This window comes from Rattus norvegicus, chromosome 19 (genome assembly GCF_036323735.1).
Source record: "Rattus norvegicus strain BN/NHsdMcwi chromosome 19, GRCr8, whole genome shotgun sequence".
NCBI lineage: Eukaryota > Metazoa > Chordata > Mammalia > Rodentia > Muridae > Rattus > Rattus norvegicus.
In genome coordinates, this window is record NC_086037.1 from 50,851,102 (window position 1) to 50,865,319 (window position 14,218).

The 14,218-nt window shown below is 47.1% G+C and overlaps 1 protein-coding gene across 10 annotated transcripts in view; it reads left to right on the plus strand.

Annotated features, from left to right (window-relative positions):
- The window catches only part of Dus2 (dihydrouridine synthase 2), a 48,254-nt gene extending 34,796 nt beyond the window's left edge, over positions 1–13,458 (plus strand). For 6 of the 10 annotated variants that reach the window (XM_039097618.2, XM_017601232.3, XM_017601231.3 and 3 more), the window contains 9 exons: positions 1,254–1,319; positions 1,459–1,529; positions 4,371–4,457; positions 6,166–6,334; positions 8,126–8,247; positions 9,951–10,100; positions 11,467–11,554; positions 12,616–12,689; positions 12,904–13,439. In XM_039097618.2, the coding sequence (XP_038953546.1) occupies positions 1,254–1,319; positions 1,459–1,529; positions 4,371–4,457; positions 6,166–6,334; positions 8,126–8,247; positions 9,951–10,100; positions 11,467–11,554; positions 12,616–12,689; positions 12,904–13,141 (1,065 nt within the window). In that variant the 3' untranslated portion in view covers positions 13,142–13,439. Of the gene's footprint in view, positions 1–1,253; positions 1,320–1,458; positions 1,530–4,370; positions 4,458–6,165; positions 6,335–8,125; positions 8,248–9,950; positions 10,101–11,466; positions 11,555–12,615; positions 12,690–12,903 lie in introns of all 10 variants that reach the window. The other 4 variants (XM_039097622.2, XM_063277926.1, XM_039097623.2 and 1 more) reach the window with 2 other exon arrangements.
- Positions 13,459–14,218: the final 760 nt, after the last annotated feature.

The following is a 14,218-nucleotide window of genomic DNA, read 5'->3' on the forward strand; positions in this document are numbered from 1 at the left end:
GTCTTCAGACACACCAGAAGAGGGGATCGGATCTCTTTACAGATGGTTGTGAGCCACCATGTGGTTGCTGGGAATTGAACTCAGGACCTCTGGAAGAGTAGTCGGGTGCTCTTAACCACTGAGCCATCTCTCCAGCCCTCCAGGGCCATTTCTATCTCTCGCTCTCTGATTCTCATGTTATCATGCTACCTTCTTGATCACTTTCCCATGCCATGTCTTTGCAACTTTTCCTAATTGTTGTATGAGAAGCATTTAAAAACATGTTGAATGTGTTATATTTTCCTTTTCTAGTTTGTATATTTGTATATCTGACCTCTCAAAAGAGGAGAATTCATGAGGGCAGTACCTAGGCCCCTAAGAAGGTGCTCCTTCATTCTCCTTCTTGGGCCAGCACCCAGGGACTGTTCCTTCTTTCTACCCAGAAAATAAGCTGTCAGTTGCTGGGCAGTGGTGGTGCATGCCTTTGATCCCAGCCAACACTTGAGAAACAGAGGCAGGTGAATCTTAGAATTCAAGGCCAGACCAGTCTACAGAGAGAGTTCTTGGACAGTCAGAGCTACACAGAGAAACCCTATCTTAAAAGAAAAAACAAGGGGTTGGGGATTTAGCTCTGTGGTAGAGCGCTTGCCTAGCAAGCGCAAGGCCCTGGGTTCGGTCCCCAGCTCCGAAGAAAAGAAAAGGAAAAAAAAAAAAAAAAGAAAAGACAATAGAGAAAAAAAATAAGAACTGTTAGCCATGTGTTCATAAACAAGACTAGACCCCAGGATAATATTGAGTTGTGTTGGGCACTGATTTTGAAAACACAGGTTTCTAAGCACTGTCCCTAGAGAACTATTCAGGAACTAATGTGGTAGGGTGTAAGGGCTTGAGTTATTTAAGCTCTCCAGGTGATTCCGATGTTTTTCCTGGCAAAGAGTCACTATGTTCCACACAGGACTGCATGCAGGTCCATTCACTTACTTCTTCATAGCGCGCGCACACACACACACACACACACACACACACACACACACATACACACACACACACACCAGGCAAGGACTTGCTGGTGTTGACATTTTAGCACAGAACCGAGTCCGAATCCTTGCCTTATGGAATTTCCATGTAAGCTCATACATAGGACAGATAACAAGCGCTCATGAGTATACAAACTGCCCCTCTGCCGGTGTGCATGGGCCTTGTAGATGTGTTAACTACCGCAGGCAGTTTGGTGGTTTGTTCAGACAGATGTTGCTGTCTACTTCTCTTTGCAGATCCTCAGTACTCTTGTTAAAGGAACACACAGACCTGTGACCTGTAAAATCCGAATCCTGCCCTCGGTAAGACTAGCGCTTGATTGAAGGTCTGTTCTCTCAGGTGGCGTTGGGTCTGGTGGTGGAGCTGAGCAGGTTTAGGAGTCAGAAGTTTCTTCCTTGGGGTCCTTAATGAGCACCTTGTGCTGTAATCTTTCTTACTCAGCTAGAAGATACCCTGAACCTTGTGAAGCGGATAGAGAGGACTGGCATTTCAGCCATTGCAGTTCATGGGAGGTGAGTGGTTGCCTTCTCAGTGACTGACTGGCAAGGAGGTTCCTCAGGCTCACACAGCAGACCCTACGTGACAAACAGCTTCTCTGTGTACTTAGCCTGGGTCTCTGGTAGCCTGTGAATCCAGGGAACATTTAAACTCTGTATGGGCCTGCGTTTGTTCGTTTGTTGAGTACTTTCTGATGGTAGACACAACTTCAGGCATTAGAAACACAAGGGGAAGAAGGAACATGCCTGCAGGATGTGTAAGTGTACAAGTTGTGCAGTGTGCTTAAAATTCTATCAGATAACCAGGAAGTGGTGGAATTAAAAAATTTAAATATTAGGGTTTTTTTTCATTCATCTCTTCCTCTCTCCCTCCCGCCCTCCCTCTCTTCCTTCCTTTCTATTTTTAAAGTGCTGGAGATTATATCCAATATTTTCTACATGCCAGGCAAGTTCTTTACCATTTTCTGTTTTGGGTTTGGTTTGTTGTTACTATAAAGTCTCATAGAGCCCAGACTGGCTCAAACTTGACAGATGGCTGAGGCTGGCCTTGAACCCCTGATGTTCTTGCTTTAATCTCCAAAATGTTGGGCTTATAGGCATTCACCACTATAGCTGAGTCAGTCTCTCTCTCTCTCTCTCTCTCTCTCTCTCTCTCTCTCTGTTGTTGTTGTTGTTGTTGTTGTTGTTGTTGTTTTTGGTTTTTTTGTTTTTCTTTTGGAGACAGGCTTCACTATACAACCTAAGCTGTCCTGAGTTTTCAGTCCTTTTGCCTTAGCCTCCCAAGTGCTGAGATTACAGTCATGAACCACTTCACCCACTGAATCAATCTCTCTCTCTCTCTTCTCTTCTCTTCTCTTCTCTTCTCTTCTCTTCTCTTCTCTTCTCTTCTCTTCTCTTCTCTTCTCTTCTCTTCATTGAGCACTGGCTTCTCCCTTGAATGACCCCAAGCAGATGGCTTTTCTTTTAAAGGCACTGCCTTTCTTTCCTGCCCTTGCTGGACTGCAGCTGTCCCAATGTCGGCTTTAAACAGTTCTTGTATTTGTAGCTCATCTGTTCTCTATTGAGAGCTGAGTCTTTTGTCTTTTTTTTTTTTTAGAGATTTGTTTTATTTTTAATTGTGTGTGTGTGTGTGTGTGTGTGTGTGTGTGTGTGTGTACGTGCTTGCAGAGACCTGAAGAAAGTATTGGATCCCCGGGAGATAGAGTTTCAGGAGGTTGAGATGCTGGATGTGGGTGCTGGAGACTGAACTCAAATCTTCCCTAAATGTAGTATGTACTCTTAACTACTTAACTACTGAGGTATCTCTCCAGACACACACACACACACACACACACACACACACACACACACACACACGTGTATAAAGGTATAGATATGAGAGGGGTGCTCTCACTTTTGGCTCTCACTGTGTAGCCCAAGCTGACCTTGAATTCATGGCAATCCCTTGTCTCAGTCTTCCACGTGCTGGGATTATGGGCATGGGCACTAGAGTCTGCTGAGTCAAGGTGTTTCTGAAGGCTGCTGTCTCCCTGTCAGATTGGCTTCCTGTGCCAAGCATGGCCTTTTATTTTTACACAGTCCTGATTAATACACTTTGGCTGATGTTACATTTTGGGGGCACTCAAGGGTTTTATAGGAACAGCGCAGGTTACCGCTTATGCCTGTTACTAAACTTCGGGAATATATTCTGAACAACATATGGAGCGGTAAAGTGGAGCTGCCTGGATCAAAGCTGGGAGGTTTGGAAGTGACAGATGGCACTCATATCATGAGTTCCTTGCTGAGGCAGTCAGCTTTAACCTCGGTAGTCTGATTCGGAATCCCAGCTCTGCAGCTTTCTACCTGTGCATCCTTAGGGAAATCACTTAACCTCCTGACTGACACATTCCTCTTTGGGCAGTTAATAGAACTTCTGTTTCATAGTTATTTTGAAACTTTTATGAGATTGCAAACATACAACCTTGCTATAAGTTAAGGAAACTTAATTTTCCCAGAAGTTGGAGGCAATTAGAAGAACTGACTTGGGAGAGTTTAGGGAAGGACTTCCTGACCATCAGAAATTCAGCAAATGCAGCTGTTTAGTTCAGTGTAAAATTGGCTGCTGGGGATGTAAGTCATCAGAGGTAGAAGCGGGGTTGGCAGGCTCTTCTGAGAAGTCAAAGAATATATAGCACAGGAGCCTCACTCAAGCAAGAACTAGTTTGTCACCTCCCCTGCTTGTCTTCACACATAGCTTGGCCCAGCCATCGCTGTAGCATACCTAAGATTTGCTTACTCATCTCATGCACAGGAACCTTTTGCTGTTGACCTTGATAGGAAAAGGCCCTGGGTTGTGTCCTGCTTCTCCAGCGACTTCTGGCGAGGGTCATGATCAGTAGTGGCCCCTGGCACAGGGCCTACCCAGTGTCAGGTGTTTCTCCCAAAGATCAGCTGTGCAACTTGGCCTCGGCACCAGCAGCTGTGTGGGAGTGGCCAGTCTGAGCAGGGGCAGCTGTTCCAGGTCCCTGGGGACCGGCAGGGCCTGACTGTAGGGGCAGCATTTTTGTGATACTGTCTCTTATTTCTGGCAGAGGCAAGGGGAAGCCAGGGAAAAGCAGTGTGACCTTAGGAAGCAGGCCACCCACGTTGGTCCTCTGTAGCTATGCCCAGTCCTCAGGCTCCTGAGAACTAGACCTAACCTTTTCACTCCCTTACACCTTAGATAGAGTTCTTCCCCATAGATCAGGGAGGCCATTCCCAGCAACCTGTCCTAGACAACCACATAGCTGTCTGATCTGCTTGAGGTTCAGTAGGAAGGACAGTAGGATTTCAGGCATGATCTGGCCTTGGGCCCCATTTCTTTTCTTTATCTTTAAGGAATCGTGATGAGCGACCTCAGCACCCTGTCAGCTGTGAAGTTATAAGAGCCATTGCTGAAACCCTCTCCATTCCTGTCATAGCCAAGTAAGCTTCTGTTCTTTCTCATTTACTTTTGTTCCACTCATTCAGAAAATACCTGTGCTAGCATAGAAAACTGGGATGGCAGAACATGAAACACTGAAACAAGCCAGGCAGGCATGGCAGCGCAGCCCTTTGATCCCAGCACAATGGAGTCAGAGGCAGGGAGACTCAGTGAGTTTAAAGTCGGCTTGTTCTACATATGAAATCCAGAACTGACGGGAGAGACTCTGTCTCAAACAAACAACCCCAGCCAAAACCAAAACAAACACAGGGCTAGCAAGTTTGCTTAGCAGTTAAGGGTATCTGGTACCAAGCCTGACAATCTCTGAAGACTGAATCCTGCAACCTGTCTCCTGACTGCCACTTGGGTCATGCCATATATTACTCCCATCCCCAACCAACCAAATAAATGTAAAAAAAGGAATCCTCAAAAACTGATCATAAAGGAAAGGGGGAAGTGCAGCAAAAATGTAGTTAGGAGTGAGGCCAACACTGAGGTTTGGAGTTAGAGCTCTGGGCATTCTGGTGATAGCCTAGGCTATGGGGATGAATAAGAATAGGTAAAAGGGGGGTTGGGGATTTAGCTCAGTGGTAGAGCACTTGCCTAGGAAGCGCAAGGCCCTGGGTTCGGTCCCCAGCTCCGAAAAAAAAAGAACCAAAAAAAAAAAAAATAGGTAAAAGGAAAGAGTTGCAGAATCAGGCCTAGGGCAAGATGACATCTTATCTAGAGTTTGGAATGCAGGAGTTTGTGAGGAGTCCCAAGCTAGACCTCTTAGCAATAAGACTCAAGGAGTATAAGTCAGACAGAAGAAATCCAGAAATGGCAAGGTAATATACACCTTCAATCCCAGCCCTTGGGAGGCAGGCAGGTGGATCTCTATGAATCTGAGACTAAGACAGTCTATATAGAAAGTTTCAGGACAGCCAAGAAAATATGATGTGTCTTAGAAAAAGGAAGGAAGGAAAGAAACAAAGATGGGTGGATGCTGGCCATAGTGGAGCACTCCTATAATCTCAGTACTTGGGAAGCAGAGGCAGGCAAATCTCTGTAAGTTTGAGGCCAGCCTGGTCTACATAATGAGTTCCAGGACAGCCAAAGCTATATAGAGACCCTGTCTCACAAAAGGAAAAAGAGAGAAGGGGGAGGGAGAGGGAAGGAAGGAAGGAAGGGAGGAAGGAAGGAAGGAAGGAAGGAGACAAACAAGCACATTATTCTAGGTACTATAGGCACTTGTGCTAGCAAGTGTGAGGTCTTGATGAACACCCCAAAAACTTAATAGTAAGACGTGAGGAGCTTGGACATTAGAAACAAAAATCCTGAGGAAAGTTACCTTTGATCGGTGGGATGGAGTAATGGATGGGGTTGGGGGAGGTATGCTAGACCCTATGTTCTCAGAGAAAGGAATTTTAAAGGTGGCTTGCAGGACTAATGTCTCTTCAAATATTGTCTGCCTTTGGCCTCTGTTTTGGATAGTAGAGAAGAAAAGTCAAACGTCTAAAACAACAACGAAAGTCTCTTGTATGCCAGACATGGTTCTGGCTGTTTGATGTATTGCTTTGTGCTCCTCACTTAACAATGGCCTCCGTCACCACTTAGAGTCCTGATAGTCGAAGGACTCCTAAAGCTTACAGATAATGAACGGCAGAGGAGCTCTGGAAACACTGGCCGGTTCCATTATGGGATTCTTCCAAACCCCCTATTGCTTTTTAGCGGAGGATCTCATGACCACATCCAGCAACATTTGGACATAGAAGACTTTCGACAAGCCACAGCTGCTTCCTCAGTGATGGTAGCCCGAGCAGCCATGTGGAACCCCTCCATCTTCCTCAAGGATGGCCTTCGTCCACTGGAGGAAGTCATGCAGAAGTACATCAGATATGTAAGTCTTTATACTTTTCTTAACTTCATAGTTTTAACATAGAGGCTCATAGCCCAGGCTGACCTCCGATTTCTTATTCTCCTGCCTCTACTCCCTAAGTGTTGGGATTACAGCCATGTGCCACCACACCCAACTTGAGAATAGCTTTTTCTTCTCACTACAAGTGTGGAAGTTGTGCTAAAGGATGTTATTTATTTATTCATTTATTTGTTTATTTGTTTGTTTTTATTTACCTATGTATTTATTGTTTATTTTGATGAGTTCATCAGGCACAGCCCTAGGACGCTGGGCTTCTATACGGGCTGTGCATGTACACTGTGGAAACAGTGAATTGTCCTCAAGCTCTTCAGTGAGTTGGATTTGAGCAGAAGTTCCAGCCCTTCCCCAGGGCAGTTTTCCACCTTCCTTTTCAGTCCCAAATCTCACTCATGCCTGGGGTTATCTAAGCTCTCCTCAAGCTGTGGCATTCAGGTGGTTTTCTGATTGTTAATCAAGCTGGGCTGGTAGGATGAGGCACGTGTCCAGTTCTGGGCAGCTTCTGTCTAAAGCCTCCTTTCCTGAGTGCTGCAGCCCTTATACTCGTGGTTCTGGGTGTCCTGGTGGGCAGGGAAGGGCTGGAACTCATAAAGAAAAAAAATCCTTAAGCACAACTAGCACATTGGAAGTGACTTAAGTGAGCTACTCGCAAAGGGCTTTAGCTCAGCCCAGGCAGACCGGCTGGCTCTTCTGGCCACCTGGCAAGTGTGTGTCCAAGAAGACACGTTCAGCAGTGCTGAGCCTGCTTACTAGGTGAAAGGTGATGCTATTACTGTTATTCAGCCATCCTTCTGGCAGCTTTGGAGAGGGTATGTTGTCACCGAGAGAGGGAATAGCCTCAAGCATCAACATGGATGCTTCTAGTCTGATCAGGTACTTTCTGGGCCAGACAAGCTGAATCCCGGTTCTGCCCCCGGCTGGGACTACCCGCTCATTCCCTACTTTCTCCTGAGCATGCCGTGGCACTTTCCTAGGTACTGAAGGCAGGCCTAAAGGAGATGCAGCAACAGTGTGTTGAGGATGAGTGCTTGAGGTGGGGCTGTAGGCCTGTCTATAAAGCCTTCACTCACTGCTGCTACCCTGCCCTGCCCTGCCCTGCCCTGCCCTGCCCTGCCCTGCCCTGCCCTGCCCCTAGCTGGGAAGTCATCTTGCTTCCCAGGGCCTCACTACTCAGGCTGTAGAGTAAGGTGACAGCTGTGCCTATCTTCCTATAAATATTCAAGTTGATAAATAATGTGTACGAACATGCTTAGAAGGTGGAGTTGTGCCCCACCCGTGTAGGGGAAGTTGAAGAGAGCTTTGTCAAGATATGGTTGATCCTGGTTGTAAGGAAAAGAAGTCTTACCCCAGGCCTAGGGCCAGATTTACTTGCCAAAATTTGCTGTGTTTCTCTCCCTGCCCTGGAAGATGCTCAGCATTTATTTCTCTGTGGTAGCCCGCGGTGCCTGAAGCATGGGTTGGTTTTGTTTTGTTTTGTTTTGTTTTTTTGTTTTTTTGTTTTTTTATACTTTTATCCCTCAGTCAGGCTGTCTATGTGGGCATGCTGTTCAACATGGCCCTTAGTTTGATCCTTAAACTTTGTATGACAGCAGGAGGAACAGATAGCAGATGGAGGCTGTTCTTGTGTGGGGGTAGGTTACACAGGCTAGGCTTTAAGCACACTAATAATGCCCTCTAAGAGGCCCGTTCCTTCCCCTGGGAAGCCACCTCACCATTCCCTGGTAGCTGGTGGGCTCATGTTAGTTCTCCTCTCAGGCGGTGCAGTATGATAACCACTACACCAACACCAAGTACTGCTTGTGCCAGATGCTGCGGGAACAGTTGGAGTCACCCCAGGGAAGGATGCTGCATGCTGCCCAGTCTTCCCAGGAAATTTGGTAAGACTGCAGTGGTCCAAATCTTTCTATTCGTGCAGACTTGACCCATGATCCCTAAGATTTTGCTGAGGGACCAGAGATGTGTATGTGTAGGAGGGGGGTAGTTGTACGGTTTTGCTTTGTAGAAGGGAGTACTTTCACAGCTTTGAAACATATTCTTCAACTATCTAGGTAGTATTTTTGGTAACTAGGGTACTGTTAGATTAGGACAATGTCAAACTTAGGGACCACAGGTCTCCTTAAGTGTGAGTACTTGTTCTCAGTTTTCAGCTTCCCAAGAAGGAGATTTTGTCACTGTTTGTTTTGTTTTCGTTTTAAGACAGGGTCTCTCTATATAGTCCAGGCTGTCCTGGAACTCCTGGAGGAAAGCAAGAGGTAGGCCTAAGAATTCCAAAGGAAGAAGTTTTTCTATTAATGGGTCTTTTACATGCCAGGTTGAAAAAAAAAAACCAAAAAAACAAAACAGTGGTTAATAGAGAGGAGGCTTTCTGGGTAGCAGTGGCACATGCCTTTAATCCCAGCACTTGGTAGGCAGAGACAGATGGATCTCTGAGTTCAAGGCCAGCCTGATCTACAGAGCTAGTTCCAAGACAGCCAAGAGTATACAGAGAAACCCCGTCTCATAAAGCCAGGTGTGGAGTGGGTCAGAGATGGGATGGGGGACTTTAGAATGAAAACCAGAGAGAGAGAGAGAGAGAGAGAGAGAGAGAGATTGAAGGGGGAACTTCAGAGCTCTTGACAAATGCCTGCTTCCATTATACTAGTCAAGGAGGCTGTGCCTTTGTCCTTCAGGTCTATTGAAGCTTTAAATCATGAAATTACCACCTGAAGGTTTTTGGCAGTTTAGCCTCCTCCCAGCTCTCTCAGCCTCCTGTCTAATGTCACCATAGTTCAGACTTGAGTGCTCTGTCTAAAGGCCTTTTCTCCTAACATTGGCCGTATGTACCCTTCTTCCTCTAAGGCTTTCTGGATCATTCTTGCCTTCAGCGATCCATGTGGAGGGGTGTTTTTAGAAGGGGAAGCTCTTCTGGAAGCTTTCTCTCCTTGGCTTGTACTGCTGGTTCTGCCCCTATCCCATAGAGGTCAAGTAACTCAACATGAGTGTTTTGTAACTTCCAGAAGAGAATGTAACTCTGGAGCCTTGTGTGGTTCAGATTCGGTCCATGGTAACCATGGCAGTGAGGAATCAATCAATCTTCAGCCTTTGTCCTTCCCTCCCATAGGCCCACATGAAGATGGTGGTATATGCACGTCCCAGTATAGGTCAGCTCTACTGTGCTGGCTTGTTGGAGACATCCATCTGTGTGGTCATCACTGGGAAAGAGCTGAGAATGGTGGTGGTGGGGTAACCTCTGGAATCCTTTTTTCCCTAGCCCAGCCTCCCTCTAGGGTTCACACTCAAAGGTTCAAATTTATCCTCTACTTTGCTGTTTGGGCAGATGCCAGCAGGGTTTGTAAACAGTGTATTCTGATGGTCGTTCCCTGGTAGGGTTTTGAGATATATGGTACAGGAGTTTCTTGGACTCCTGCAGTACCCTGGATTCTGTTCTATTAAAGTTTCTATCCTGGGGCTGGGGATTTAGCTCAGTGGTAGAGCGCTTACCTAGGAAGCGCAAGGCCCTGGGTTCGGTCCCCAGCTCCGAAAAAAAGAACCAAAAAAAAAAAAAAAAAGTTTCTATCCTGCTCTACCTCTTTCTCCACAGTGAGGCCTTTGGCCTTGGCACCTTCTACGAGGACACCATTCGGGAGCTCGATGCTCGGCGAGCTGACCTCTTGGCCAAGACTCCAGAGGCAGTTGAGGAGCCAGCTGAAGATACCTCTGGCATCATTAAAATGGCTATCAGGTTTGACCGGTAGGTTTCCAGTATATTCCAGGGCAAGTTGCTAGGGCTTTACTGGCTGTTTTATATGAATATTGTCAAGCTTAGGGACCATGGGTCTCCTTAGTATTCAGTTTTCCAAGAAGGTACTTTTTATTAGTGGTTTTTGTTTTATTTTGTTTTGTTTTGTTTCATTTTTGAGACAAGGTCTCTCTACATACCCATGCTGTCCTGGAACTCATAATGTAGCCCAGGCTGACCTTGAACTCACAGAAATCTACTTGCCTCAGACTCTATAGAGTTCTGGGATTCAAGGCATGTGCCACCTCAAAGATTGTATTTAACACAGGACCTCATGTAGCCCAGGCTGACCTTGAACTTACCACCATGTAGCTACTCATGACCTGAACTCCTGGTCCTCCTGCCCTCAAAAAGAAGGTGCTTTCAGGGAAGAAGACGTACCTGAAGCTCAGGCAGCACTGGTGGGAGCATATTTTTCTAAGACAGACAGAATTGAACTCCACTCTTTTCCTGACCCATTTCCTTCTATAACTTGGGGCAAGGAGATGGGTCTTCTGTTCCTCAAAAATCTGCTTTTCCCTCTGAAGCTCTACAGTGGCTACAGGAGCCTTGCCTTTACTAGGCTCTGTATCGCTGCTCATACCATGCCCCTCACCAGGCCAGTGGGCCTCTCTCAGCAGAAGTAGCTTCAGTCTGATTCTTCCTCACATTGTGATTCAGCTTTGAGTGGAGCCCTCATGCTTGTCCTCTGCCATCTCCGTCTGAGCCTTCTCCAGTCTCCAATAACCAGAGCAGGAGCCAGTCTTACCTGGCAAGGGCTTGGGGTGGGGTTAAGTGGACAGCTATTGGGCAGTCATGTGCCAGAGGGAGCTCCCAGTGGAAGTTGGAACATGTCCCTTCCTCCCTATCACAGACAGACTCTGAAGCCAGGGCTTACTCTGTCTGTAGCAGAGCAGATAACCCTGATACTCAGAACACTCAGTGTGCACTAAGCTAGAGCTCTAAGCCTACTATATGGTCACCTCCCTTCCTTCCTCTACTCATTCCCTCAGATCTGGCCTTGGAAGGCCAAGCAAACCTTCTTTCGTGGCTGATGAAGGCTGTTTTCTAGCCTGCCACTCAGAGAACTAGGGGTTCTCACATATATGCACTTATTATTATGCTAAGCATGGAGAGGCCCATCTTCCCTTTAGATTAAAACTAGGATGCACCTGCTGGTAGAACAGGAAGGGAGTGGGCACAAGAGCCTTGGGCAGCAGCCTGATATCTCAGTTTCTCCAGTTCCTATAGCACCTGCCAGTGGCTGATTGGTGGTTCTTGTGAAGGCACAGGATAGAAATGGCAAATGGGCCTTAACTGTTTCTCCTCCTTCTCCTAGGAGAGCATACCCACCCCAGATCACCCCCAAGACATGCCTGCTGGAATGGTGTCGGAGAGAGAAGTTGCCACAGCCTGTGTATGAAACAGTGAGTTTTTTTGGCTGTTGCCTGCTGGCATCCAACCCTAGTGCCTCCTACACTGCTACCCTCTCTGTAGTACACTCGCAGCTTATCCTCAACTGCAGTCTGCCTGGCTAGAATCTGACTTGCTTTTCATAGACATGCATAAGTTGCTAGTAGTAGGGTCAACTGCTGATAGGCCCTTACCTCCAACCTTGGGCTTGTTGTCCAATTCTGGCATATGTATATCTTTGGGTTGGGCTTCAGCCAGTAGGGCACAGAATTATGCCCACAAATAGGGACCCAGGGTGGAACTTGCTTTACTTCCCTTGATCCCCATGGCTGTTCTCTTTCCTACTGGCCTTCTGGCCTCCAGGATTACACTTTCTGGGCCTTGTGTCCCTTCTACCAGAGTGGCTTTTGGAAGACAAATCTAACCTCTGTCTCTTTTGTTCAAGTTACCAGCTCCCTAGAACACAAGTCCCACCCCCAAATACTCTGCTCTTTCATCTCTTCCACTCAGCGCTCTCTACTCTAGCCACACCGCCCGACCCCTCTGCCAGATGTACCTTCTTTGCCCCCACACTCCTTCCTTCTCAGTCCTTTGCCATCGTGTGAGGTCCTTTCTGCTGGGGACTGGCTCACACAGAAGTCAGTAGGCAGAGGCCCCATGGTCAGGTGCAGATAATGGCCCTTTGTTTAGTTCAGTGACAGAACTCTGACACACTTGATATCATTGTCAATTTGCATAACTGCCTTTTTCCCCTAAAAGATGCAGCAGGTACTTTCCCATGGGCGGAGCATGTGATCAGGGAGCCCCCTTTTGACTTAAGTTAGAAGTTCTAGCCCAGCATTTGTAGAGCACACTTTTAGTTCCAGCACTCAGGAGGAAGCAGGTAAGGCTCCAACTTTGAGGCCAGCCTTGTCTACAAAACAAGTTCCAGGACAGCCAGGGCTACACAGTAAAACCCTATCTTGAAAAAATCCAAGGTGGGGTGGGAGTGGGAGAAGTCTTCTTTCATTTATGTGTTCAGCTTGGAATGACACAGGTGGGCAGTCTTCTTTTTCCTTTGCTCTCTCTGCACCAGGTTCAGCGACCTATAGATCGCATGTTCTGCTCTGTTGTCACTGTTGCGGAACAAAAGTACCAGTCCACTTTGTGGTAAGTTCTCATCAGACGGTATGAGGCTGTTAGTATGTGGATCCAAGTCTACTTTGGATCTACAAGACTTGGGTGTGTTGTGTGTGAGAACACCTATGATGACCCCTCTTAGAAATTTTATCAGAATCTCTTCAAAGTATTTGTAGGCTCAGGGCTTCAAGGCTATATAGTCCTGCTGTTTACGTCCTTTATTAATTGTTACTTCATTTACCAGGGACAAGTCCAAGAAACTGGCAGAGCAGACTGCAGCAATTGTGTGTCTGAGGAGCCAGGGCCTCCCTGAAGGTCGACTGGGTGAGGAGAACCCTTCCTTGAACAAGCGCAAGCGAGAGGCCCCCAACCAAGACCCGGGGGGCCCAAGAGTTCAGGAGACAGCACTCCCTGGGGAGATCTGCAAGAAGCCATTTGTAACCTTGGAAAGTAGTGAAGAGAATCTGCTGGAAGGCTGCTGACTCCTGCTGTGGTTGACAGTGTGTGGGACTAATGTGAAGGGGTTATGGGTGCTGGGCCTTAAACCACATTACCTTGGACAGATTGCTGGCCCTTGGCATGTGAACTTAGAGGTGTTGGTCCAGGCCACCACTCTGAAACAAGTGCCAAGAAATGTCCAAGGCTAATACTGTCTTTCATATGTCTGATGGCTAAGCCAAGTTCCCAGTGACCTGAATGTTTCTTTGAAAACGAGGTCTTTAAGCCTCACTTCTAACTTGACATTGGTATTGTGCAATAAAGACACCGACTCTCACCCAAGACCAACTGCTTCAACCTTACATCCTGACATAACTTTTCTATTTCTACCTCTACCTCTGTGCAGAGCTGGAACTTCCCAAAGCATATCTCTCATATGTAGGGAATGAGTGGACCTCTGGGGTCCGCTGGATTTTGGTGAAAGCAGGACTGGACGGAGAAAACCATTTTAATGAGATGTTAATCTTTGGTTGACTTTCCTGATGAGAGGTCTGGGTAATCTCAGAAAAAAAAACCAAGAGGATCTGATACCCCATAAAGGCCAACGCAAACCTGGCAGGGTTGCTGGGTAATGGGTTCAGTAGTCCCTTTTATGCCCTACAGCTAATTTGAACTCAGACCTGATACAGTGCCTGGTTGGGGGCAGGGAACACCTGAGAGCTACTGATGTGGCAATTTGGCTTTTGTCAAATGCTGCAGTCACAGATCACTTTCCCCACCCAAGTCCCACTTGAGGTGAAAGGAAGTGGTAGATTCTCTTTAATTTCCTCCCAGCAGCGAGAAGCAAACAAATAGCTCCCGCACATTTATTGGGGCCTCCCCACTCCCCTACTGGGAGGGGTGGCCTGACCAAAGGTCCCTGCCCTGCCCCACCCCTGCTTCCTCTGCAGTAAACAGGCTGTGCGACCTTCCTTTTGCCAGAGTATATGGGGGGAGGATTCCCCTCTAGACTGAACCTTTCTTTCCCACAAGTCCCCTGAGAACAGCCCCATGGCTCTGTGACAACTTGCAGCCCCTGGCCCTGCATGTCTCTGAATCAAATGGTTTAGGCTTCGCCTATT